The sequence below is a fragment of the Coptis chinensis genome, chromosome 7 (genome assembly GCF_015680905.1).
Source record: "Coptis chinensis isolate HL-2020 chromosome 7, ASM1568090v1, whole genome shotgun sequence".
NCBI classification, from domain to species: domain Eukaryota; kingdom Viridiplantae; phylum Streptophyta; class Magnoliopsida; order Ranunculales; family Ranunculaceae; genus Coptis; species Coptis chinensis.
This window is the reverse complement of record NC_141462.1, coordinates 87,685,420-87,710,989: the sequence shown is the minus strand read 5'-3', so window position 1 is coordinate 87,710,989 and position 25,570 is coordinate 87,685,420. Positions and strand designations below refer to the sequence as shown.

Below are 25,570 nucleotides of genomic sequence, written 5' to 3'. Positions count from 1 at the left end.
TGACACCCCAACTTATGGATTGGCACAAATTTGACCAATTTCAAGGCAGAGGCACCCTCCATTAATCATATAACTCCATTAAGCTGAGTCGCGAGGAGGAGAGAGTTGGGTGATGGGGGAGAGAGAGAGGGGTGGGCGAAGGAGAAAGGTATTTGGGCTTAAAAAAAAAAAAGAAAAGATGAAACAGAAAAACGAGAAACCAACCAAGTTGGTTTTTGTCTCGCATAGCCCCCCTTCTCCCAAAATCGTTCGCTTCGCTCACTCGATTATTGTTCACTCCTTTTTTTTATCCAACAAGCACCCTTCTCTTCTAATTTCTATTAAATCTAGTTTTTTACACATAAAAATAATCAAACAAAAAAAAAAACTCTAGCGCTCAAACTCGTGGCATCTAAAACCTCGTTCATCAATCAATCTTGTAAACTTTGACGACAAGCGCACATTAAAAAAAAAAAAAAAAAACTCACGGCAAGAAGTTGTCAAATGAGAGATGGCAAATCCACGGAAGGTTACGTTGTTGGCGTGAGTCATGTTTTGTTTAAATTTTTTTTGATAGCCACCATAAAAAAAAAAAAAAATCAGTTGCCATGACATGATTGTGTTCACCAAAATAGAGTATTTGTTTGTGTTAATTATCAAAACTCTTCTTCATTAATTTGATCGCAAGTTTTTCTTATAGCGGATGAAAAAATTTGTCGTGACGAGATAGCAAAACTATATCTCGATGGTACATTTTTTTATTTTATTTTTTTATGGTTTTGGTGTTATTCTTAGAGTGTATAAAGAAGCTCTAAAGAATAAAATGAGGTATCCATATGACGTGTGTGTTTAAAATTTGAAAAAAACAAAAAAAAACAAAAAAATCATCTACATCAACTCTCTGCCATGGGATAAACAACTCCCTACTATAGGATATGGGATCTCACGGCAACCCGATGTTGTAAATTGTGCGATCTCACGGCAACTCGATGTCGTAGAATGTGCGATCTCGCGGCAACTTAACACGATGTCATAAAACTATCGGGCATGCGGGTGTAAAAGGACATATAAGAAATAATCATTATTATTCTACCCTTTTGCCAAAGGGTGTCAATACCGCACCCCTAATTTAAACTAGTTAGAGAAACTTGATTAGGAAATAACACCAAGTAAAGAGGAGAGAACTTAACTTATAGTTTCGTGGCTGTTGATTGCTGGCGAAAAAGAAGTTTAAGAAAAATTGTATGGCATTGGCGAAAGAAGTAAGTAATAAGTAGAAGACAAAATGTAGAGATATAGTAGAATACCCAAAAGAAGTAAGTAATAAGTAGAAGACAAAATGTAGAGATATAGTAGAATACCCAATTCATTTTGGTAATACTACGAACTTACTAGTTCAAAGTTCAAACTATGTGATATGTGGATGGTTTGAGCAGTGATAACTATCAAATGATTTAGTTAATGGACATCCTAATATGCTAAAACTCGAAACCAAGTCCAGTAATTTCAACAACATATAAATCCAGTAAAATCTAAAACATAAATCCAAATTAAAATGATCATAAACTTAAAGACATCCACTACTCCATCCCTCCCCTTTTCCCCCATTCTTTTTTCATTAATACAAAATTTGCTCACTGAGAAATAAAAAAAAACTACTTCTTCCTTGATGTCTTCTTCTCCTTGATGTTCTCCACAATTGGGAGAAGAAGATCTGGTAATAGCTCAAATATCTCATCAATTGGTATATAATCATCCACCACCCTCTCCCACAAATGCACGAAAATGTCATCCCGAACTACCCGATGTAATCCCACCTCACGGTTGACGCAAACGTTGCAAGTGGATAACTTGCCACCGGTTGGAATCTTGAAGGTGCTTCACTCCCAATTCTTATCTGCACAATTCTGGAATGTTAGTTATATAAGCACAACATTACACAATTCCAATCTTTTTTGATAACTAATCTTTATTGTAAAAATGTCGAGCACAAAGTATAAAGACAGTGAGGGAGGTCGTGAGAAGGACTGCTTATAATACCAAACAATAGTAACACCTGTCTAAATATGGAAGAAACTGTTCCTCCAAATGTGGAGTTTGCTTAGGTATTTGGTAATATACTGATACCTCCAGCGTGACTGTAGCTTTTCCTTTATCAATCACTTTTCCTTTATCAATCATCATTATACTTGCCATTATCGTGTTCTCGTCTTCCACACTATTAGTGTAGTTTGTGTGTTTTGTTTATGCATTCTGAAACAAATACATTTTTCGAATTCACAAAACACTGACCTGAAAATCACTTCTTGAGGTTCGCCTTTAAAATATTCAACTTGGTATATTCAGCAACTCTTCGTTCCTCGTACTCAGTGTCTTTGGCGGTGAAGCCTACACCAGATCAACCAAGTAGAGAATAAGTCAGTCGGAGAGAGAGGTCAAACCAATCCAGGCCATCCAATAGTTTTGAGCTACCTGATGGCGTTATTCCTCACATGAGAAAGAAAAGATTTCAGCCTGCGTGGGAAAGCTTGAGCGCACCCTGCGCTCAATTTTGTCTTGCTCGGAGCGTGACCCGCACTCGTGCCTTGATGAACCTCCAGAAGAGTGAATGACTTACCTTTTTAATGCCTATTTTGGCAGGGATTCTATTTTTCCGGAACCGCGAAGTTTTGGCTTATATGTATTGGGTTTTGGCAAAACCAAACACACGAGGGCAAAGACAAAAGTCGAGAAAACCCAATATGAGAGATAATCATGTAAAGAGATAAGAGTGATTTAGTAAGGTGAGAGACTGAAATGAGAGATTGTAATATTCTTTCCCACTTTATAAAAGGACTAGTTCTTATAGAAGTAGGCATCATTGGCTGAACTACGGTATATATTTGTGTTGTGGTATGTGTTTAATTCTGTTTTACATTATTATCTGTTGTTAATAGTTGTTTAGCGAGTTGGGCATGTTAGTATATATAGGTTGTAATTGATATTTAGAATTTGTCTGGAGTTGAATTGAGTTCAAATACAAGTTATATGTGTAGTGGGGGAATCGATTGGTATTGGTATAAACCCCAACAAGTGGTATCAGAGCTTTGGTTAAATTAGTCTAGGGGTTATCCAAATCTTGGTCGGAAGGTGTTTGACAAAACTCCTGAGAGAATATTTGAGTTTAAATAACTTGTAGAAATGGACCAGGATGACGAAGTCCGAATAGGAAAAACTACACTATTTGGAAAGTCAAGATGGAAGACTTGCTTTATTGCAAGGACTTGACACAACCCATTGAGGTGCAAAGCAACGAGTAATCGACGATGGATCGACGATAGTGTCTTTCACCATGTATATGGGTGGAAGAAACTTCGAAGACCTTTATGAGGAAGAAAGCGGTGGAAACAAACTTTGGTTGACACAACCCATCGAGAATCGAATGTCATCAATCGGATGAAACGAAACAAGATACCACGGTGGAAAAAGGTCGGCTCCAATTTGATCCGAAAAATGTCTTGTGTGTGTTCACCATGTATCCCAAGAGACTATTTTGGTGTGGAAGAAACTCACACCTTTTATGAGAGGAAAGCAATGTTCGAAACAAAGGTCGGTTGTTAAGAAGTTTGAAGTACCAAGAAGGTTCTTCAACGTTCGAGCATCTTAACGAAAATATCATCAATCAAATGCATTTGATGAAAATTAATGGAGACGGGTCGTACCTCGTGGAATACACGGGAGTCCAATGATGGAATTGTTACCATGGAGATGGATACCACGTGATTTGTGGAACGAGGAGACTAGAAGGAGTGGGTGAATAGAGGTAGATAGAAAACCATCTCCTATGATGACAAAAGTAAATCTAAGGGTTGTTTAGAACTCTTAAACGCGAGAGGCAATGTTACTATCTTCACTACGGTGGTGGTGAATATGGTAAAGTGTACATGAAGACAAAAGAGGAACGGTGGTATTCTCGAAGATTATAGTGGGAAGGCATTGGTGATGTTCATGTACGAAACCAATTCTTGTCACTTACTATGGTGGTGGTGAATATGGTTATGGGGTAATGCTGGTGTCTCAAGATTATAGGCATTGGGATGTTCAAGAAACCAATGTAACACTCAAGGATGTAAAGACATGTCTCGACATTCTACCAAGCCTAATTAAATTTGGGAAGTTAGATGACGATGGCTTTGTAAACTCGTTTGGTAACGGGATATGGAAACTGAGTAGAGGTTCCATTGTAGCAGCCAGAGGGAAGAAAACTTGCTCTCTTTACAAAACACAGGCTAGTTTGTGTAAAGCAGAAATGAATGCGGTAGAAGAAGAAGCTTCCTCGGAACTGTGGCACAAGAGATTGTGTCACATGGACATAAAAGGGATGGAAATTCTTGCTAGGCAAAAGGTATTGCCAGACATCAAAGGTACACATTTAAATACATGTACTCACTGTTCGGTAGGAAAGCAACACAGGGTGTCTTTCCAAAGATTCCCGTCTCACAGAAAGGACAATGTCCTTGAACTAGTGCACACAGACTTATGTGGTCCTATAAAAGTGAAGTCCCATAGGGGAACTTCATACTTCGTGACCTTCATTGATGATGCGTCAAGAAAGATATAGGCCTATAGTCTGAAGACCAAAGATGAAGTATTTGGCGTGTTTGATAAATTCAACAGCATGGTGGAAAGAGAGACTGGGAAGTTGTTGAAGTGTATTCACTCAGATAATGGGGGTTAGTACATTGGGCCGTTTGAAGAGTACTGCCAGAGTCATGGGATTCGTCATGAACAGACCGTTCCCAAGACACCACAACAGAATGAAATAACAGAGAGAATGAACCGTACCATTATAGAGAGGATGAGATGCATGATATCTCACTCTAAGCTACCTAGAACCTACTGGGTAGAAGCAATGCGTACAGCCGTGCATATGATCAATCTATCGCCATCAAAGCCTCTGAATAGTGATTATCCAGAAAGAGTATGGTTAGGCAGAGATGTTGATTATGGATACTTGAGGGTATTTGGGTGCAGGGCATTTGTGCATATTCCGAAGGATGAGAGATCCAAGCTTGATGACAAAGCTAAGCAGTGCATTTTTCTGGGTTATGGAGATGAAAAGTTTTGTTACAAACTCTATGATCCGATTAACAAGAAGGTAATCTGAAGTCGAGATATTGTGTTCCTGGAAGACCAAACCATAGCAGACTTTGAGGAGGGTGAGAGGCTACAAGCTTTCACCAATGATCTTGTTGATTCAGAACCAAAAGTTCCTACTATGGAACGTGCAGAAGGCATTGAGAATGTAGAGAACCATGAGTTTGAAGCTCATGATGAGAATCTTATTGCTCATGATGGGATAGAACCTATTGGTATAGAAGATGCAGATGAGATACATGAACCACCACCAGAGCAAGCAGAAGTGCATCCTCCTGAGGCACCAGCAGATGGGGCAAGGATGTTAAACAGAGAGAGACTAGCTTCAACCAGGTATCCACCACATACGTACGTGTTACTATCGGATGGTGGAGAACCTATGTACTATCAAGAGGCACTTGAAGGTACAGACAAATAAAAGTGGTTGAAGGGCATACATGACGAGATGGATTCTTTGCATAAGAATCACACTTATGAGTTAGTTGAGAAACCACAAGGACGGAAAATTCTCAAGAATAAGTTGATATACAAAGTCAAGCATGGGGAGAACAATCCTCACCCAAGGCACAAAGCTCGCCTTGTTGTGAAGGGATTCAGTCAAAGAAAAGGGATTAACTTTGATGAGATTTTCTCTCTTGTAGTGAAGATGACTTCTATCCGGGTGGTATTGGGTATGACCGTAAGTATGAACCTAGAGGTTGAGCAGCTAGATGTTAAGACAACTTTTCTTCATGGAGACCTTGAAGAAGATGTCTACATGGACCAGCCATAGGGGTTTAAGGTCAAAGGCAAGGAGCACCTAGTATGCAAGCTGATAAAGAGTTTGTATGGGTTAAAGTAGACACTGAGGCAGTGGTATATAAAGTTTGATTCCTTTATGGCGAAGCAATGATACAAGAAGTCTGGTTCCGATCATTGTGTGTTTATTCAGAGATTTCCATATGGGGATTTCATAGTGCTATTGTTGTATGTGGATGATATGTTGATAGTTGGCCCAAACATTAACAAGATATCCAAACTGAAGAAAGACTTGAGTAAGTCCTTTGAGATGAAGGATTTGGGTCAAGCAAAGCAGATACTTGGGATGTGGATCACTCGTGACAGAAAGAGTGGGAAGTTGTGGCTTTCTTAAGAAAGCTACATTGAGAAGGTGTTGAAGAGATTCAACATGAATCGAACCGGTCGGTTGTCCACTTGGTGGCCAGTTCTGCATGACCAAAGAGATGTGTCCAAAGGGTGAGCATGAGCAGAGTTAGATGGAAAAGATTCCTTATGCATCTGCAGTGGGCATCTTGATGTACGCAATGGTGTGTACAAGATCGGATATAGCTTTCGCCGTAAGCGTTGTAAGTCGATTTATGTCAAATCCAGGAAAAGAGCATTGGGAAGGTGTTATGTGGATATTGAGATATCTCAAGGGCACTTCCAAATCGTGTTTGTGCTTTGGTGGAAGTAAACCCTTACTTGAAGGCTACACTGATGCAGACATGGCAGGTGATGTTGACTTGATGAAGTCCACCTCTGGTTATCTGGTTACTTTCGCAGGGGGAGCAATTTCTTGGCAATCAAAGTTGCAAAAATGTGTTGCCCTCTCCACTACAAAAGTCGAGTATATTGCAGCCACTGAGTGTTGCAAAAGATGCTATGGATGAAGAGGTTCTTCAACGAACTAGGGCTAAAGCATAAACAATTTGTAGTTCTATGTGACAGTCGGAGCGCCATCCATTTGAGCAAGAATCTGAGTTTTCATTCTAGATCCAAACACATACACGTGCGTTATCATTGGATTAGATAAGTACTCGAAGATAAGCATTTGTGTATCAAGAAGATCCATACCGACAAGAACGGGTCGGATATGATGACCAAAGTCTTATCGAAAGGTAAGTTTGATATTTGATGTGCTACCGCCGGAATAGTAGCAGACTCCTTCTGTTGATTTGGAAATTGCATGGAGGAAGCCCCCCTCACTGTTCGGGAGGGGGAGATTGTTGGTGTTATCCCTCACATGAGGAGGAAAGAATTTCAGCATGCGTGGGAAAGCTTGGCGATCCGGGTTTTCGGTTTTTCTTTCTTTCGGGCGGCGACCGCTCGTGCCTTGATGAACCTCGTAAGAGCGAAGCGTACCACTCGCTTTCGACTTGGCTTTTTAACGCGACCTGCGCCCATGCCTATTTTGGTAGGATTCTATTTTTCTGGAACCGCAAGTTTTGGCTTATATGTTTAGGTTTTTGGCAAAACCAAACACACGAGAGGCAGCACAAAAGTCAGAGAAAACCCAATCTTGAAACCTATCAAGATTGAGAGATAACATTTACAGATAGACAACCTTGTAAAGAGATAAGAGTGATCTAGTAGGGTGAAAGATTGAAAAGAGATATTGTAATCTTCCTTCCCACTTTATAAAAGGATTAGCTCTTGTAGAAGTAGGCATCATTGGCCGAACCATGGTATATCTTTGTGTTGTGGTATGCGTTTAATTTTGTTTACATTATTATTTGTTGTTAATAGTTGTTTAGCGAGTTGGGCATGTTAGTATATGTTGTAGTTGATATTTAGATTTTGTCTGGAGTTGAATTGAGTTCAAATACAAATTATCTGTGTAGTGGGGGAATCGATTGGTATTGGTATAAACCCCATCACTACCATTGAGGTCCATGACATATAATCCCTCAGTTCTCAAAAAGAACATATTTCCAGCTAAAAAATCATAACAAAAATAAGAATAGAAAATATTAGAACAAAAGTCCCATCCAATAGTTTTAAGGCAATTAATAGTCTATTAAATTTTGCAAAATAAATAATTTTGAACATTATTAAAAGTAAGGGTGTTACAATTATACACATCTCAAAAGAATCTCGTCTCGAGATTCGGAAGTAAGGTAAGTTCTATGAACAAATAATGTGGGTTATTAACTTAGAACGTACTCAAGATTATACATATATCAAGCTTAGGTAAGCTAACGTTGACATACATTATTTTTAAACAACTCCAAAATATATGTCATCATACCGTAACAAAATCTATTATATAGTTTAATCGTCTACATTAAAACAAATTATTACTCTTATTTAAACACAATATAAATATATTGTTTTTAGTTAGCATGCAGTTTCTCAGCACGTAGCAAACTCTAAGAATAATAATATTCTACTTAAACTAATAAAAAAAAATGTGGGGCAAGTCCATCCTTGTATAAAATATTAGTGAGTTTTCATTATCATGCATGCAGAAAAGAACATTAGTGGCCTAACACACTTGAAAATATACAAAGTGTCACTCATGCTATTGAAATTATTAAAATTTCAAACAGATTAATTAAGCATACTCCCGTATAATGTGAGTTAAATCGAAAGAGAAACATCTAATTAAAAAAATACAAACAATAATAATAATAATCAAGAATGTTCACTACTCTAACTCCAATGTATTGTCATCAAGAACGCATCAATTACAAATATTCTACAACATGATATTTATTTCCTTTGTATTCATAATATCAACAAAACACATTAAAATACTCTTTTTGAACTTTACATAATTTTCTTCTCATGAATATACCAAAATCAATATTCTTTTACAGGTAAAATTTTGAATTAATTGATGTTATAAGTATACTACACGAGATAGAATCATTTTTTTAATTTAATTTTATATATTTTATTATTATTATTATTATTATTTTGTTTATTTTTTATTTTCTTAATAAACAAATAAATCAAATTTCTCTTATTATTATGAATGACAATTTAAGCAGCGAACTTACCACGTATTTCGCAAATATTTAAACAACCATTTTTTTTTAATTTAATTTATTCATCGTGACTACTAATTATGATAAATCATGAGACTAAATTTTAAGTAAGAACATTTAAGAACATTTCGGTACATCAACGTACATGGTATAAACAAACAATAATGACATGAGTACAAGATCACCACCATAATAATTAATGCAAGTAACTAGATCGAGCAAAAATCAATTTTTAGTATAACTGGTATTCTCGAGGCTACTCTTCATACAATTAAGAAGAAATACTCAACATTCACTGTTATATTATTACTAGATTTTTGAACCCGTTCAATAAACGTGGACTGTTTTTATATAATATTTTTCATTTTATTATTATGTATCAAAAATTTTACTTCCAAATTATATTGAAACTCATACAATAAATTAAGCTCCACTAGCATTTCTTTATGGCACTTGCTGCTTCTAATCCCAATAACTGAAAATCCATTCACTACACCAAATTGGGATAAAAGTAACACCTACATCCGGGCATAAACCACGGTTAATAGTTGTCATATTATAGTGAGTGCCCCTATCCGTCATAGTGTAACCCATGGGCCATTGTTCTCTATTTTGTGGCAAATCTAGTCCATCCCGCCTCCAATTTAGTGAAACCGCTTCTTATTCTCAGAGAGAAACCGAAAATTTTGAAAAATTAATGAAATTTTGCTAGGGTTTCATTTTAGAAAAGCAAAAGTTTAGTCGAAACTTCTCGTAAACAACCAACATTCAACACTTTTGTGCATCAAAATTGTTTTCTTCCTCTCTTTGATTCTTCTTAATTAAAACAGGAGGAATTCCATATCTTTTTTCTAATTTTCTCCCCCTTTTTTCCTTCAAAACCCTAACTCTACCAAAATTGAAGGTAAGATTTCGCCATTGAAGCAAAAAATTCCATTCCAATATGTTTCTATTTCCGGAATTGAGATTCTTCTGTGTAGAAGTGTACTAGCTACCTGAGGGTATCTTACATTCATTTCAATTTGAAGGTAAGAACTTTTATTTGTTTTCTTTTTTTTTCATTTTTAATTAATGTTTTGTATTTGTTTGTTCTTGCTTATTTACTTCTGTGTTGCATTTTACATTTCATTGTTGTGAAATTCTATGCAATGATACATATTATATTTTTTTTTTGTGTCAAATATTTGGGCGTGCCTTAGATCTGTCAAATGAAGTTTGGGTATCATAGATAATTAGTGTGGAATATTGAGGAATTGCTCAAATTCAGGGTGTAGATTTCTCTTCATTTATATGGATTGTTTATATATGGGACTAATTATTTTAAAATCTATAGAAAATAATATTTTGAATGCGCCCAGTATATCTACAAGTATTCTAAGGGGAGTCAACAATCCCGGAAACTCATTCTTAAATGTTTTGATAGGAAGGAAGTTAGGAGATTGTGGCAACAACGACTGGAAGGGTATTGGGAATGCTTCTTGCTCACATAACCATGGGACATCCACTCACCATTTGGGTCCCCTTTTTTGCCTCTCATTGTTTTTCATATGTATGGTAAGATTTACCTGATCTCCTACCTAGTTTGAGCTTATGGTTTGTTATGCTTACATTTTATTTTACCTTGTAGTGTTGATAAAGATTTACAGGCTTTCATTTAATTAATTACTAGAAAAGAAGGGGATATGTAGGAAGTTTGGTTATGCAAAAAGTGTCACACTTGTATCACTCTTTTCCTCTGTGTTACCATTTTTGAGTATTTCGTTGGGTACAATCAAACATTTAAGTGAAGGCTCCAGTTTTTTCCTGTTTGTGTATGGTCTATAAGTCTATTTATATCTTTTCATTTGCATAAAAGATGTTCATTTTCTTATTTACAGTTTCTTAACATTTTAGTATATGTTAGGTATAAAAAGGGGGCTGGGTGTACATGTTTATATCCTACAATATTGGGGACCTGATTCCTAGTATTTGGGAATATGCGAGAGTTGATTAACATGTAATAATGCATGCATATGATGTTGAGTTTCTGTTTATTATAAATGTTATGTACGTTGGTTCACTTTGGACCTCCTCATTGTGAAGTTCAATAGAAACAACTTGATGTAAAAATTGCAAATCTGTATGTAATCCTTGGATTGCTCTAAGTATCAAAATTTTAGAAATAGTTACTTGCTGTTAAGTAGTTTTCACAGCTTTTTTATAGTTTGTCATTAAGCTAAGGTTTTTTGTTTTCTTTTTTTCTTCTCATATTATTTTGTCCAAAGTGGTTGTTTCCATGAATTTGAAGAATCAGTATTTGGCATGAATAGATGTGTTTGAGATAAGGTCATCCTACTAGTCTGTGTAGTATTTGCTGGTTGAAATGAACTCACACTCTTTTTTTGCTAGGTTGATTGATTCTATTCATTTCTTTTAAAGTCAAATTCATAAAATTTGCCTATGATCCGAGTAGCAAACATAAAAAATTGCATTCTGGTTTTACTAAGTTCAAGAATTGAATCCAAGCATATGTTAAGTCTTTTGTTAAAATTGTTCACTATTAATAAGTGTTTATAGTATTTGATTTGTCATTTTTGTTACTCTGACTCTAGTGAATGTGATGTACGTACAGATCTATGTACCGCATTTTTGTCTTGTGAAGTTTAGCACTAGCCATGGTTCAGCCTGAGACCAGCTCAAGACATGGCAAGTATGTGGTGGTATGTTTCTTACTTGCATGCTATTTGAACTTTGTGAATTTTCTCATTACTGAGAATTATTGGAGATGGATGTCAGATATAGGGGGAAAAAAAATAAAATGGCTTGGGTGTTATATTAGCCTTTTAATATTTTATGGTTGTCACTTTGTGAAATATTTCTTTCACAAAAACTTATTCAATTATGCTTTCTGTGCTTTGGTTTTTATAGGTTTTAAATCAATGAGTGCAAGACTTAGACTACAGAAGGTAAAAGTTATTGAAATGTTATAGGAGTTTCCATGTGTCCATGGTTTTGAACAAAACAAAAAAGGAGAGAAATGAAATCGGGAGGAAGAGACGAAATGGAAAGAAGAAGAAAATGAAAATGAAGATTTTCGACGGAATTGAACTAAAGGTCTCAGGAGCTCGGTGTCGATGGTAGGAGTTAGAAAATTTGCTAACAGGTGAGTAATCATTCCACCAATTTCCGTGTGGATTTTGAAATTGAAATTTTGGGTTTACATATATCATTTTCTTTTATCTATATATATATGGTTATTGCCGTACTCAAACGTGGACTGATGTGGAGATGATATTTGAATCAATGTTGTTTGCTTTGAGCTTTGACCGGAGATGATGAGTGATCTCTTGGATCCTCTTGATAAGGTAATGAAAGTCTACTGGTTGTATGGTTTGCTAAGTAGTTGGGATATACTTGCTATTGATTCTTCAATGTATTCTATTCTATGTATCAGTTTTGGTTCGTATACGACCTTGTTGTCAAGGTGGTTGTCACCACGTGTATATACTTCGGTCATGGATTAACAAATTATGTAGGAGGGCCTAGGATCATTATATTCTTATGTGGGCAATGTTAGACTTAAATTTTGAAATGTCAGAACTTGTAATCTTAGAATTTGTGACTTGTATTCACTTTTTATGTGTTGAACAATTTGAATCATTCATGAAACTGAAAACTGGAACACTTATACTTATGTTCTGTTTTGGAGCTGATTTTCTTATACTTCGAGTTTAAGTTAGATTTTCCTCTAAACACGAAAAAGTAAGGTCTGGAAGTCTGTTTTCCAACCCAATTGACCTCGTTGCATTCCGAGGTTTATGGATATGGTTACGGTGTTTGGAAGTTAGGCTGTCAGAAAAAGTGCGTGAGAACTCAGATTCTGCGCACTGTGCTCGAGCCCAGTTTTTGCATATTTAGAAAGAGATTGAATTATTTTGTAAAACATAAGAAAGTAATTTATGGGTATTAGCTTTTCAACGCAAAAAACCTCGTTGCTTTTGGATACCTATGGAAAGAGTTGTGTCATTCGGAAGATAGCGCGCCAGAATTTTAGTTTGCTGAAAATTAGAATTTTTACGAAGTTCGCGCTTTAATTACTCCTAGTTAGGCTGAGATTTGGACTTCGGGTTGTACATGAAAAAAAAATGTACATATTCTAGTTTTAAAATAATCAAGGGGTGTATCATTTGGATGAATGCAAGAAAAACTTTAGCAATGACAAGTTGGTTAGAAAACCTACCGTGTTCTTTTTTATGTGCATGAACCTAGTTTGGGAAATATTCCTAGTACTGAACAAAGAGTTTCTTAAACTTTTCTTGGGTGTTTTGTATAGTATTTGTAGTTTACGTTTAGATAGTGGTTTTGTTTAGAACTGATGTGAATCTTAAGATAGTGTTTAGAGACCCGAAAGTATAGTAAAAACCGTTTTTGAGCAATTTTGATTTATAGGTTCATTGTGCATCATTAGGGCTGAAATTTTATATGTATTTTTGTGGGAATATTTGGAACTTGTTGGAAATGTTTTTACAGTGCTAGTGTCGAATATGCCTTGGGGATTATATGAGGTTCTGAATATGAATGTTTATATAAAGTAAGAGCTACGTAAGGCTTGATTCTAACATCTGATTGAACGCAAATGTCGGAGGAGCAATCTAGCGAGTCTGAGCATGATATGCATACATGTCACATCCAACATCTGATCAAACGCTAATGTCGGAGGAGCAATCTAGCAAGTTTGAGCATGAGCCTGAGGGTAAGATTTTTAATATTTGGAAGTATTATCACTCTAGCTTATTTTATTTCTTATGTATGTATATAGTTAACAATCTACTATTTATTTCTTATGTATGCCCTAGTATATTGGATTTATTTCTTTTCTTTCAGTGCTTGGGATGCTATAACTGACTTGGTTTCTTTTGCTTTAATTCTCTCTTGCTTATATGTAAAGCTACCAACTTTACTTGATCCTTGTTGAGTATGCAAGAATTTAGGAACAATAAATATATATAGTATTGTTATATATTTGTTATACAACTCTTGATTTTACACGTGAATCTGCTTCTAGTTTCATGTTTGCATTATCATATGAGATTTTCTTATTACTTCATATCTTGTTCATCGCAAACAACTGGTCATTCAACCAATGATACCGCGTTTTGTACAAATTAACATATGAGCTGTAGAGCATTGGGGGTAGAGTGGTTGCTATGGGAAGAATATTTGGTGATCGAGAGGAAATACCTAATGATGTATATCGGATAATAGTTGACGAGATTCTGGAATTCCACGTACGCCGAGTTGTTTGGTGCTAGAGGAAAGACTTTTGGAGACATTGACTTGGGATCTACTATTACATGGCCTAAAGCCTTTACTACTGTAGTCTAAGTTACTTTCTTAAGTTATATATATCAAAGTTGTTGGATGGGATTTGTTTTGTTAAAGTTTCAAGTATTCAATGAAAATATTTTGTTTTGATTAAAGTTTGTGTTTTATTTTGATACAAGAGTTACAGTCTTACAGGAATACATACTTTTCTATCAGGTACTAGAAAAAGAAAAAAATACTAAATAAATAAATGGCAGCATGAACCATTGAAATATTTCTCACATAAACGACGGCTAAAGTCTATTGTTCTGTTATAAAAAATGTGGGACGGAATTAAAAGAAATATGTGCTTATGACCGTCGTAAAATTAACAAGTGTTAATAGCCGTCGTTGTTATTTAAACATTACAAGTGCCCCGGGCTGTTGTATTTCAAATACCACAGCGGTTTTTATTACGGCTCAAACGATGGAATATAGCACTTGTTTTTGTCTTAAACAACAGATAATGGCCGTCGTTTATTGACTGCTTTTTGTAGTGATTAAAAAGTAAAAACTTGTGCTGTTGGTCATCAGTGTGGGGAAGACTGGCACGAAGGAGTTTCACTGGCATTTCTTTATAGCATTTGCTGCTTCTAACCCCAATAACTGCAACATTTAGACTCACTAAAGAAACCAATTAATTATACCTCTTTGCTTCCACTTATATTTGTAAACAACATATTAAAATGAGATTTTTATATATGAGAAGCCACAATTGGTTTTAATCTAAGTTTGTTTTTCTTTTATTCCAAAAAACTACAAAAGAGAACCAACCAAAGAATACTAATTTTTTAGTATTTAAACTTAGAATACTCATATTGTCAAATAAAATTAAGCACAAAACAAAATTTTGTTGAAATCTTATATGTAGCTAGTAGAGTTTATGCATCAAAATTGATTAAACAAATATATGGAAAGAAAACCCGATAAAGAAAGCAACAAATATACATCTTTTTAGCAAACATTGAGCAACACATTACATTTTTTGTTCACAATGGATCACCAAAATAAAGCGTGGAAAACAAATATACATCATTTTTTAGCAAGAAAAAACATTGAAAGCAACACATTACATTTTTGTTCACAATGGATCACCAAATATAAATTAATGGGCCCAAAAAGCCCTCAAAATGGAAAACATAGAGAAACTTAATAACCATTGAAAGCAAGAACAACATTATGCAATATTTTATAAATTTTTTGGCAATATAGTTTATTTTAATAAAACATAAAAATATAAAAATTATCAAAAGTTTGTCAACCTTATAATTTAATTTAATATTTTTGAATTGGAAATTTAATTGAGCTTTGACAACCTTCAACACAATAAAGTAAAAAACATACCAATTCAATAAAGCAGTCTATTGCAGTATAAGGTTTGTCAAATAACTGTATAGAATTAAGTTATTTTAGTGTGAATATTAGATAGAACTTAACTATCAAAAATATCTTTTCTCCAAACAAATCAATAGAATAAGTTATTTTAAATATTAGATATTGATCAAAAATATCTTTTTCCAAACTGATGACAGTCGATAATCGTGTCGTGTCTCAATCAACAATAAGCACATAAAACTTTACGTATATTACATAAGCAAATAGTTGTAAAGTTTGATTTCCACAGTAATTACTTCTTTATGAATTATAATCATAGAAAAAAAATAAAATAAAACACAACAAAACAAAATTAAAACCTAAAGCAAAGTAGAGCCATAAGTAATGTAATTCTTCAGCCTTCATTGTGTTCTAATGTTCTATACCGTATCTCCTCATTCTTGTTTATCAGTGTCTCCGCTATTCACTTCTCCATTATGACGATTAATCTGTAGGAAAAATTCACAAAAGTTCAGTAAAACCCACAACAATCATGACAGGCATGTTTTTAATTTACTCATGCTCTGATATTTAATGTTGATTGTTGGGCACTTCCATACTTAACAGTGTACCATTTCCTTGCTACTACCCAATTTGTCATAATCGCTTGATGCACAACCATCCCACTTATGGAGTATATCCCAAAAAAAAGAACAAAAACTTGATTTTTGTAAAGCTTAGAAAAAAAATTCAACAATATTGAGCAAATAGACAAAAGAGGTTTGATCTTGCATTAATAAAAGTAGTTCGGTTATAGATGAGGGTAAATTGATAATGATCATAGATGTATAGCATGGAAATAAAAAATCATTTTAGTGCCCAAAGACGTCATCTTCAGCATATTTTGGAACCCTTCTTTGTTCATTTGTAAAGCCTAAAAAACTTGGAATGAAATTTGATTTTTTTTTTGTGTGTATTTTGGGGAGACCCTAAGAGGGGGAGGGAATCTTAATTGGCTCGTCTAGTAGGGGGTAATACTTGTTAACCATATATATATATATATATATATATATATATATATATATATATATATATATATATATATATATATATATATATATATGGGGGGGAATCTTAATTACTTGTTAACCATAATATATATATATATATATATATATATATATATATATATATATATATAAAAAAAGAAAAAAAAAAATAAACAAAAGAAAAAATATTAAACCTCACAAACGGAGGTGAAACTACTTGTGGTATAGACTATAGGAAAAAACACTATCCACATGAGTTCAGTTTCACTCACCCATCACCAACCAATGGTGTTTTTAGTGTCAACAAATCCTCCTTATTCTATATATATTTAATAACAAACAAATTCATCCTACAAAATCCTTGAATAACATACAATAGTAAAACAAAAAACTCACTTACTGGAATGGCGTGCATTCTTTGCTAGCTGTTGTCGTTCTTGCTATCCATAACCAATTAACTAACTGCTTGAATAGCCATTGTCAGAGTAACCCCATCCACCTGCAATGTAAGATAAAGCTTCAACCCTTGCTTAGGATGCAAATATTATATTTCTAATGAAAAAAAGAGAAACGAACCAACATAAATGTAGTGACCAAGACACTTGAACTAAGATTATCTGGTTGAATAAGGCAATAGAATTTCAAACTCGAGTTCAAAACTCTTGGTTATACCAAACTCAATTGATCACTTACTATTGTCTAAATATATGCACGTACCAAGTACCTTAATAAGTTAATAACCATGGGACGTCATTAGGTTTTCCATTGAATGTATTTGAAGTCTCACCACTATCTGTGTGTAGCATGCAGAAAATGGAAACAGATCATAAACTGTGGTGTAACAATAGTTCTAGAACTCCACTTGACATGCCTAAAGTTCTCAATGTAACAATAGTTCTAGGCATCCACTCGCCACATATGACATTGCTAGTACCTTCAATGTCTACATCTCTACTTTAAAAACAAACCTTTAATTTCATTTACAGCCAAATCAAGACTGTCTTATAAAAGCTAAGCTGTTATTTACGCTGTCCCAAACTCTTTTAAGATTGTCTATGCTACACCTAGATCCATATTTTTGTTATATCCTTACTCTCTTCTGTGACTTTGTTGAATTGCAACCAATAATAAGATGTAGAATCGCCATTGAGTCTTTCTAATGCTTACTACTTACTTAACATCAGAACGACACAAAAGTGATGGAACAGAAGCTTTGGATCTTCCATGGGATTGACTTTGGGCTTTTCATGAGCAGCTTAGGTGGAGGGTGAAAAAGGCTCTCTTCTGCGCGCGCGTGGGGAACATTACTCTAGAAGAGCTAGAATTATAATTAACCTTGTGTTAGGACCTACGGGGCCAAGGAATAGTCTCAGGTAGAAAATTTCTATGGGGTGTAGGCCTCAGTAAAGGAGGTGACGACTATATGAAAAGCCCAAGAATCCAAAGAAAGGAAATATAAATAATAAAAGAACCCAAGGAAAATAGAAGAATTGAAATCAAAACCCAAATCTAATGATTGAAAACTATTTATTGGACGATGTAAAGTTGTCGTCTAAGTTTATTTACCATGATTGGTACTGGCTTCCTCTCAATGAATGTTTTTGAGAATATCTGTAATCTAGATGATATCCTAAGAAATAGTGGTAAAACACCAATGATAAAAGTCCAATGGTCCAGTTCACATTAACCTTCACCTTCATACTCTACATTTTTTGCCATGGTCAACAGTCAACTATTGTAATCAATTTTGTCTTCCTCATACGCATAGAAAACTACATGCACATGATCAATCTCTAAAACCACATTTACGGGTTACCAATAGGGAAGCAGTGTGCACATACTTAAGAATATAAGATATGATAAACTAAATCTAAAATCCAGGGAGAACGAAAAATATTTCTTTCGGAACACTCTTGCTCTCTTGGATTGTTGCTGCTGATCAGGTATATGAAAAAAGCTAAGCTCATATAGATCACTTATATAGATAATATAAATAAACTATAAACATAAAACAATACTATTCCTATTTTGGGTTTTCAAGGATAACGCTCGTACTTGCATATACAGAGTAGAAGGATAGGATTTTTTTTTATTCATTTTTCATGTGAATAAGTAAGTTATTTAGAAAATTTTCAATTCCACAAATTCAAATATCAATATGCATACCACAAATTATAAGTGCAACACAATGAATAGAGTACATTGTGAATATCACACAATCAATGTACCTTTAACAAAGGCAACTAAAATGAGGAGATAATCAAGTCTGAAGCAGGATGCCATGGAGCCTCTCTTTGCTTCCTATGAGGCATTCCATAACATTGCAACAAATTTAAAAATGTTGATTGCCATGTCTAACAAATTATATGCAAATTTTGATTAATGAGTCAAGAATGAGAGCATATAAGTAATGATATCTTAGCAACCAAAGCAAGTCTCAAGTTGACCCTACGAATGCATGGATCTGCACATGATCCATGTTATGTCACATTAACTTGACCTTATGTAATTCATTTATATCTTACTGGAATGTTTCTAGCCCTGGGTCAAGTATCTTATGTAATTCATTTATTTAGAAAACTTTAAATTCCACGAATTCAACTATCAATATGCATACCACAAATTATAAGTGCAACACAATGAATAGAGTAGTCGAGTATGTTGTGAATATCACACAATCAATGTACCTTTGACACAAAGCCAACTGAAATGAAGAGATGATCAACGTCTGGAGTAGGATGTCATATAGTCTCTCTCTTCGTTTCCTATGAGATGTTCCATAAAATTGCTGTAAATTTAAAAATGCAGATTGCTATCTAGCAAATTATATGCAGGCTTTCTTTGATTAATGAGTCAAGAATGATATCTTAGCAACCAAAGCAAGTCTTAAGTTGATCCTCCCAATGCATGGATCCGCACATAATTCATTTATTGTCACATTTACTTGACCCTTTCACAACACCTAATGTACACTCTGTTACTAAGCATATATCTTAACATATGTAAGAATCAAAGTTGCTTAGCAACAAAAAAACAAAAACAACATGCTCACATTCATGATTTGATGCCCTAGATATTTAATGATTTTAAAATTACGAAGGTAAATAAGCTAATAACCCATAGCTAAACTATGCCCTGAAGATGAAGTAATAGTCCATGAAGCAGTGCTACTTGGACCTACTTAACAACCTACCATTGTGATTCAATATAAAGTTGAACAAAATTAGTTTGAAGATTAGAAAAGTAAGAATCCTAATATAATTGGGTTTGAAACCATTGATGCACAATTTGGAACTAAGTAAACCGATCGAGCAAAAAGAAGCAAAAAAAAAAACTCATCAAGGGCCGTCCAGAACATGTTACGCGGAATCAAACCACTAATTGCATATTTGTCAAGGTCCATGAGTAATACACAATAAACTTGTAATATCAATGATTATAGAAAGACGCAAAAAAATTACCTTTCAAGCGCTATAATGCTTTAATTATCCTTGATTTCCACGAATGTTCTCGTATTGAAATGTAAGAGATGACTGTTTAGAAACAAAAACCGTTCATTTATATTTTCCTATACGAATACAAAAAAAAGAATTAAAAAAAATGCCACGAATGAATATGAGAAACACACTAACTTAATATATATATTTTAGACAAAAAGGCAGACTTGGTGACATGTTTTACATTCATCAAATCCAAAATCCATGAAACAAATAGAGAAGTTGCAATTATTTAAGGGGTCGTACTTATACTGCTATACACAGTAACTAATATTGTGTTACTATTGCTATTTCTTTTGCATTGTAATTTTCCTCAAAAATGAAACTGGATGCACCCTGATGAATGGTGCTCCTACAAAAGTTCTCTAAAATCCAATCACACATATCAATATCTCTCACAACAACCATAGCCCCCCCTCGATTTCCAATGAATCTAAACAAATGGAAAGCCTACGTATTAAAATATCTAGTTGTTGTAAAATTAGTCAAAACAAAAATGAAGTGCCAAGGGTGAAGTTATGAATTTGTTTGTCCACAACTTGACCATATGGCAGAAACATACAACTTCAAATACAAACCATATGATCTACTATGAACAGTAAAGTAGATGAGTAGAGAAGATGAAATTAAAAAAATAATCAGAAAGAACACAACATTGCAAACAGAAAGGCAAAGTTCTTATTGGTCACAACTCACAAAGTGTAGAAAAGTTTTAATTCCTTCATTTGATATATACAAACCATGGGGAATTTTTTTTTAAAAAAATATTTAAGGAAAAAGAATGCATAAAAGTGAATTTTGAGTACATAATATGAGAACGTAATATCAATAGAATTAATCAAATAAGTGCACTGAAATCATATCTGAAAGTCGATGAAAGAAAATGCAAGAGTAACAGATTAATCACCTCTAAAATATCCATGTTGATAGTGGCTCTTCCGAGATCAATGCTGCGTCCACACTTGATGATTAAATTATTTGATAAAACCATGTTTGAGTTATTGAATAAGAGGATCGAGTGATCGTTGGAAAGGGAGAGAATAGATCTAATTAGAATTGGTAAAATCTAAACAGAAGAACACCATTTGCGTAAATCTCGGTCCTGCATAAAAAAAAAAATGGGGCATCAAACAAAGATGATCCAAAGAAGTTGATTTTTCAAATAGAATAGATGAAGAGATTGGTAGGCTCACCCCCAACACCTCACCAGAACCCATGTCTCAAGAGCACAGATACCATATCCAAACTATATATTTTCAACTAAATGTATTATTAGAATAAAGAAAAATATTAATAAAGACCTGTTGTCGCATTTCTTTTACTGAAAGCAACCTAAGAATTCCTTGCTCTCTAACAGTTTGACGCAACTCACTTTCTGAAAGGGAATCCACACCCTCTGCTTGAATCAACTTGTCATCATTCTTAATCCTAAAAATCCAAGAATCAGAAAACATTACGTATATATATGTGCATGAGTAAGATCTCCCTAATGATCAAGAAGTAGCATAGATTAGACAAACACAATAACATGAACAAAAATCAACATTCACGCTAATTTTCATTTGCTTACGTTGTCAACCCAAAGGACTAACTAAAGTCAAGGGGTTTCTTTTAAGTGGTCACAACTCGGTAATGAAAGGACCTTAAAGTTTTCTCAATGTACAGATGGAGGGATATCCTGTGAGGCTGTAAGAAAGGCGGAATATTTTGGCAACACCTCTCTTCTATATGTTGCTCCTTGTGTCTATATAAAATACTCCATCAACATATCCATTATCTTTATGACTATGCTGTAAATGATATTTGTCCTTAAATTTGAAGACTATGATGCCAAATCCAACAACAAACTGATTCGACACCAACACAATGATACACAGTTTGACTTACATTTCTAGATATTTATTAAGCCCTTCAATTGCAACTAAGATATTGCCTTGTGCCTTTGCCATAGAAATCTTTCTTTTATGAATAACCTATAACAAAAGGATGCAATAGGGACTTCAATTGAGATATTATTTGTATTAACAAAGTTAACACTTAATATATTTCACTGTTACTGCTTATACTTGATCGAGAGGACTATCCTCTAGAAGGCTTGAGTAAACTTTTTCTGCATCTTCCCACAGTCCCTTTGCTTCAAGCAACATGCCCTCCAACTTACCTGAAAATAATTACTAAAATTAGGCAATAGCTTCATAAGCAAATGCAAAAGCACAACAATTTTTACTTCTACTGTGTGAATGGTAATATACACATGCAGTATAATATAATGGACTCACCGACCCTTCTGCACTCTGGGAATTTCTTCTGGAGTGCCTTCATACAATCCTACAGAAAGATATCCAAAGTTTATATCATCTTCCTTTGTAAAATAACATGCAACGATACATTGGAGAAAATAAAACCAATATGAATGTAGACAAAGGAAAATTGAATATATGGAGGCAACATCAGAACAGTGATGATCAGAAAAGAGTATCCTTTGAGAGCGAAAAAAAATATAAGAAAAGAAAAGAGAAGTGTATTCTTGCTTTCAATGACTCAACTTACTCAACTCAACCAGTGGAGTATGAGATAATGCCATAAAGGAGTCTATTTCTTTTATCTTTGTTACTACCATATGTGAAATTCTTAATTTTTAATAGTAGAAAATTGAAATAACATTGATGTCACTCTGAGATCCAAGCCTGTTATATATAACACCGTCAACGTTCTCACTATTCCAGCATTTCTATCCTTTTTCTCCCCTTCTTTTTTTTTGCCAAATTCAATCATACTAAAGAAAGAACAAAAGAAAAATAAGTAGTAGTTCTCAAAATAAGTTGATACTTTAAACCCATTTATATCATGTATCACTGTATGCTTGCCTCTAATTGTTTAGACACCAAAGCCAGAAACTTAACCTACTATATGCAAGAAAACTAAGGGGAAAGAGGGCAGGTCACTTTCGTTTTTTTTTTTTTTCAATTTTTTTTTTTATTTAGTGGAAATTTTATTGATAATGATAATGAGTTTTACAAATAATTAGGACAAGCGTGCAACAAGCTGCGCTGCAAGTCATTTCTGAATGGCAAATCCTATTATCCTAAATACAAACTCATTGGAACCAGCTGTCATTACGTTGCAGTCCATAATTTTCTACAATCTCTTAAGGAGCTTAACAGACTGTTGTGTTAAGAAACCAAAAGTGTCAAAACTGAAAAGAATGAAACAATGCTAGTTAGCTCTACAAGTCTCCTCGTGTTTCTCAATTTTCCCTGCCGCTGCTCTATTAGCTGCTTCTCCCACCTCAAAGACTCCATTCCCAAGCCCTACCAACGGGGAGGCTCCAGTTACATCAACATACACATGCCTCCCCTCAGACCAATTGTAGAAAAATACATCCGCAGGCCGAAGTGTCGATCTTCCCTCATTCAGATCAATGAGAAAATTCACGGGAGCCTCCTTCTTCACTTGAACCCCAGCCCTCCAAAATGCATCACATAAAATATCTCTGACATGATCATGTCGGTATTTGAAACCTGAAAAATATCTACAATGTGCTGCGTGGTGGCTGGGATGCTCTCGAGTGTAGTGTGAGCGAGATTAGGAATTAAAAGACCATTAAATTAGCATGGTTAAGTTCACCGTACTTTTTATTAATTAGCCATAATTACTACTAAAGAAAAACCCTTCGCATCTCCAAAAAATATAAAAAAAATAAAAAGAAATTACCGATTTCTCCAGTAAAACCATTTCAACTTCTATATCTAATGATAAGAGCCCAAAACTGTAGTTTTAACCCCTTAATAATACTACTTTTAGACCAATTATGCGAGTAATAAATAAGAGTTAATGCTAATTACGTGCTTTTATGTATTCTAGGCATGGAACTCAATTATGTGCAGAAATGTGCCACTTTGGCGATATAAAGGAGCAAAGGATTGGTTGCTAAGAAGTTCTGTGATAAAGGCCAAGATTCAAGGAGACAAACCTTTATGAAGCCCGGTCAAAAGCTAAAAAGTCAACAACGAGCGGTAATTGCACAAGTCGTGAGAACTTAGAAGACCATATCTTTGGACTCAGGCCTCGGATTTGGGCTTACCTTATGTCAAAACGACCGGCTCGGAAAGAACTTTCCAAAGGTCCAAGCCTTGACCCAATCAAAGGAGCAAAAGTGGACGAAAAGTCTACTGAAGTCAAAGTTAGCTGAAACGGGCTCTGTGGACTGAAGAAATTGGGCTTTGGGCTCGATTTTCCGGCCTAAAACATGAGACCTCAGCCCATGCACGAAATTGTGGATCTGGTCTCCTCCTTTACATAAAACAAGACTTAGCTCTTAAGAAAGATATAGTTAGATAGCTTAGAATAGAAAGTACCCATTAAAATAGCTTGTAGATCTAGTTTATGAATTCAATTAGTTAAATTAATTAGTTTCATTCCTTGTTTTAGATTAATTCTTTGAATCATTGTTCTTCATTGATTAGATAAATAAAATAGTTTATTCTTGTTCATTTTGATTTTGCCATTTAAATTTGTAGATTTAATTTCAATTCTTGTTGTTATTCAATTCTTAGTTATTAATTAGATTTGAAGTATTGTTTAATCAAAATTAGTAAAGTTCAAATCTTTATATTATGTCTAGTGTTAATTCAATGGGAAATGATAGCTTGATGAATCAAGGCTAAACCTCCATTAGAGGGGTTGAAGAAGCCTTGATGAAACTTGATCTTTGTTAACTTAGAAATCGTCGTGAGAGTTTATTCCACTCTAGAAGGTCGTTGATTCGCCATGAGAATGGGTGTATGACCTTACATGCTAGTTATTAATTGGTAGAGATGCCATGTATAATTAGGGATTAGAATTACCATTTTGATATGTGAAGCATTGCAATTTGGATCACGACGAGTCTTTGTTAGTTGATTAAGTCGAGTTAAGGTGGATTCAATTCCCTTTAATTCTTTATCTAGATTAAAACCCTTAGCATCCTGTCATTTCGTTATTCATATCTTGTTATTTGAATTCACATCGTAGTATAAATTCCATCATTACTCTCATTAGCCTTTGGATAAACTCGTCAATTATAGAAAACTTGAATGCTAAAGGACTAGGAGTGGAACGAATCTTCTATTCCAACTCTATGTCAATAGATTCGAGAGTAGAAAACAAATATCTTTGATAAATCTAGTAACAGTTCAATTTATAGTTTTACTTGCGTTCAGAGTTTCATCGCTTTATTTGTGAGTAAGACTATCTTTTTATGTTTATCAAATAGCGCCGCTGCCATCTTAGTACTTTTTAGTATTGTTTTCTTTAGAATTGATAGTTTTTCAAAGTCCCATAACCCACCCACCCTTGTTTGATTCTCACTATGGTTGTCTGTTGCAGCACTTAAATTTTCCTTGGAAAAATTAGTCGGAGCGGGTCCGCGCCCTGGGCAAGCCAAATTGGAGCGCACCCTGTGCCCAACCGCCTGGAATTCCATCTTTTTGAAGCGACGACTGCGCCTACCAAGGCTAAC

The 25,570-nt window shown here is 34.6% G+C and overlaps 1 protein-coding gene and 2 long non-coding RNA genes across 5 annotated transcripts; 1 reads left to right on the top strand and 2 right to left on the bottom strand.

Annotated features, from left to right (window-relative positions):
- Positions 1-1,332: 1,332 nt before the first annotated feature.
- LOC147489688 (uncharacterized) lies at positions 1,333-2,582 on the bottom strand. The gene is made up of 2 exons (XR_015201898.1): positions 2,272-2,582; positions 1,333-1,876 (listed from the first exon to the last, which is right to left on the bottom strand). It is a non-coding gene; the product is annotated as an uncharacterized LOC147489688 (long non-coding RNA).
- A 6,822-nt stretch (positions 2,583-9,404) lies between these two features.
- LOC147489687 (uncharacterized) lies at positions 9,405-14,326 on the top strand. Of its 2 annotated transcripts, XR_015201981.1 has the most exons (6): positions 9,405-9,895; positions 10,291-10,421; positions 11,479-11,566; positions 11,775-12,211; positions 13,492-13,599; positions 14,030-14,326. It is a non-coding gene; the product is annotated as an uncharacterized LOC147489687 (long non-coding RNA). The 2 variants fall into 2 exon arrangements; XR_015201980.1 differs by lacking the exons at positions 13,492-13,599; positions 14,030-14,326 and having other exon boundaries at positions 11,775-12,296.
- A 1,448-nt stretch (positions 14,327-15,774) lies between these two features.
- LOC147489686 (uncharacterized) lies at positions 15,775-22,625 on the bottom strand. Of its 2 annotated transcripts, none has more exons than XM_086572503.1 (9): positions 22,350-22,625; positions 22,137-22,231; positions 21,958-22,043; positions 21,372-21,498; positions 20,978-21,172; positions 20,035-20,106; positions 19,261-19,338; positions 16,974-17,072; positions 15,775-16,033 (listed from the first exon to the last, which is right to left on the bottom strand). In XM_086572503.1, the coding sequence occupies exons 1-5, from the start codon at positions 22,390-22,392 to the stop codon at positions 21,137-21,139; spliced, it is 387 nt and encodes a 128-aa protein (XP_086428629.1). In that variant the 5' UTR covers positions 22,393-22,625; the 3' UTR covers positions 15,775-16,033; positions 16,974-17,072; positions 19,261-19,338; positions 20,035-20,106; positions 20,978-21,136. The 2 variants fall into 2 exon arrangements, with proteins under 2 accessions (XP_086428629.1, XP_086428628.1); XM_086572502.1 differs by having other exon boundaries at positions 16,970-17,072; positions 21,264-21,498; positions 22,350-22,540.
- Positions 22,626-25,570: the final 2,945 nt, after the last annotated feature.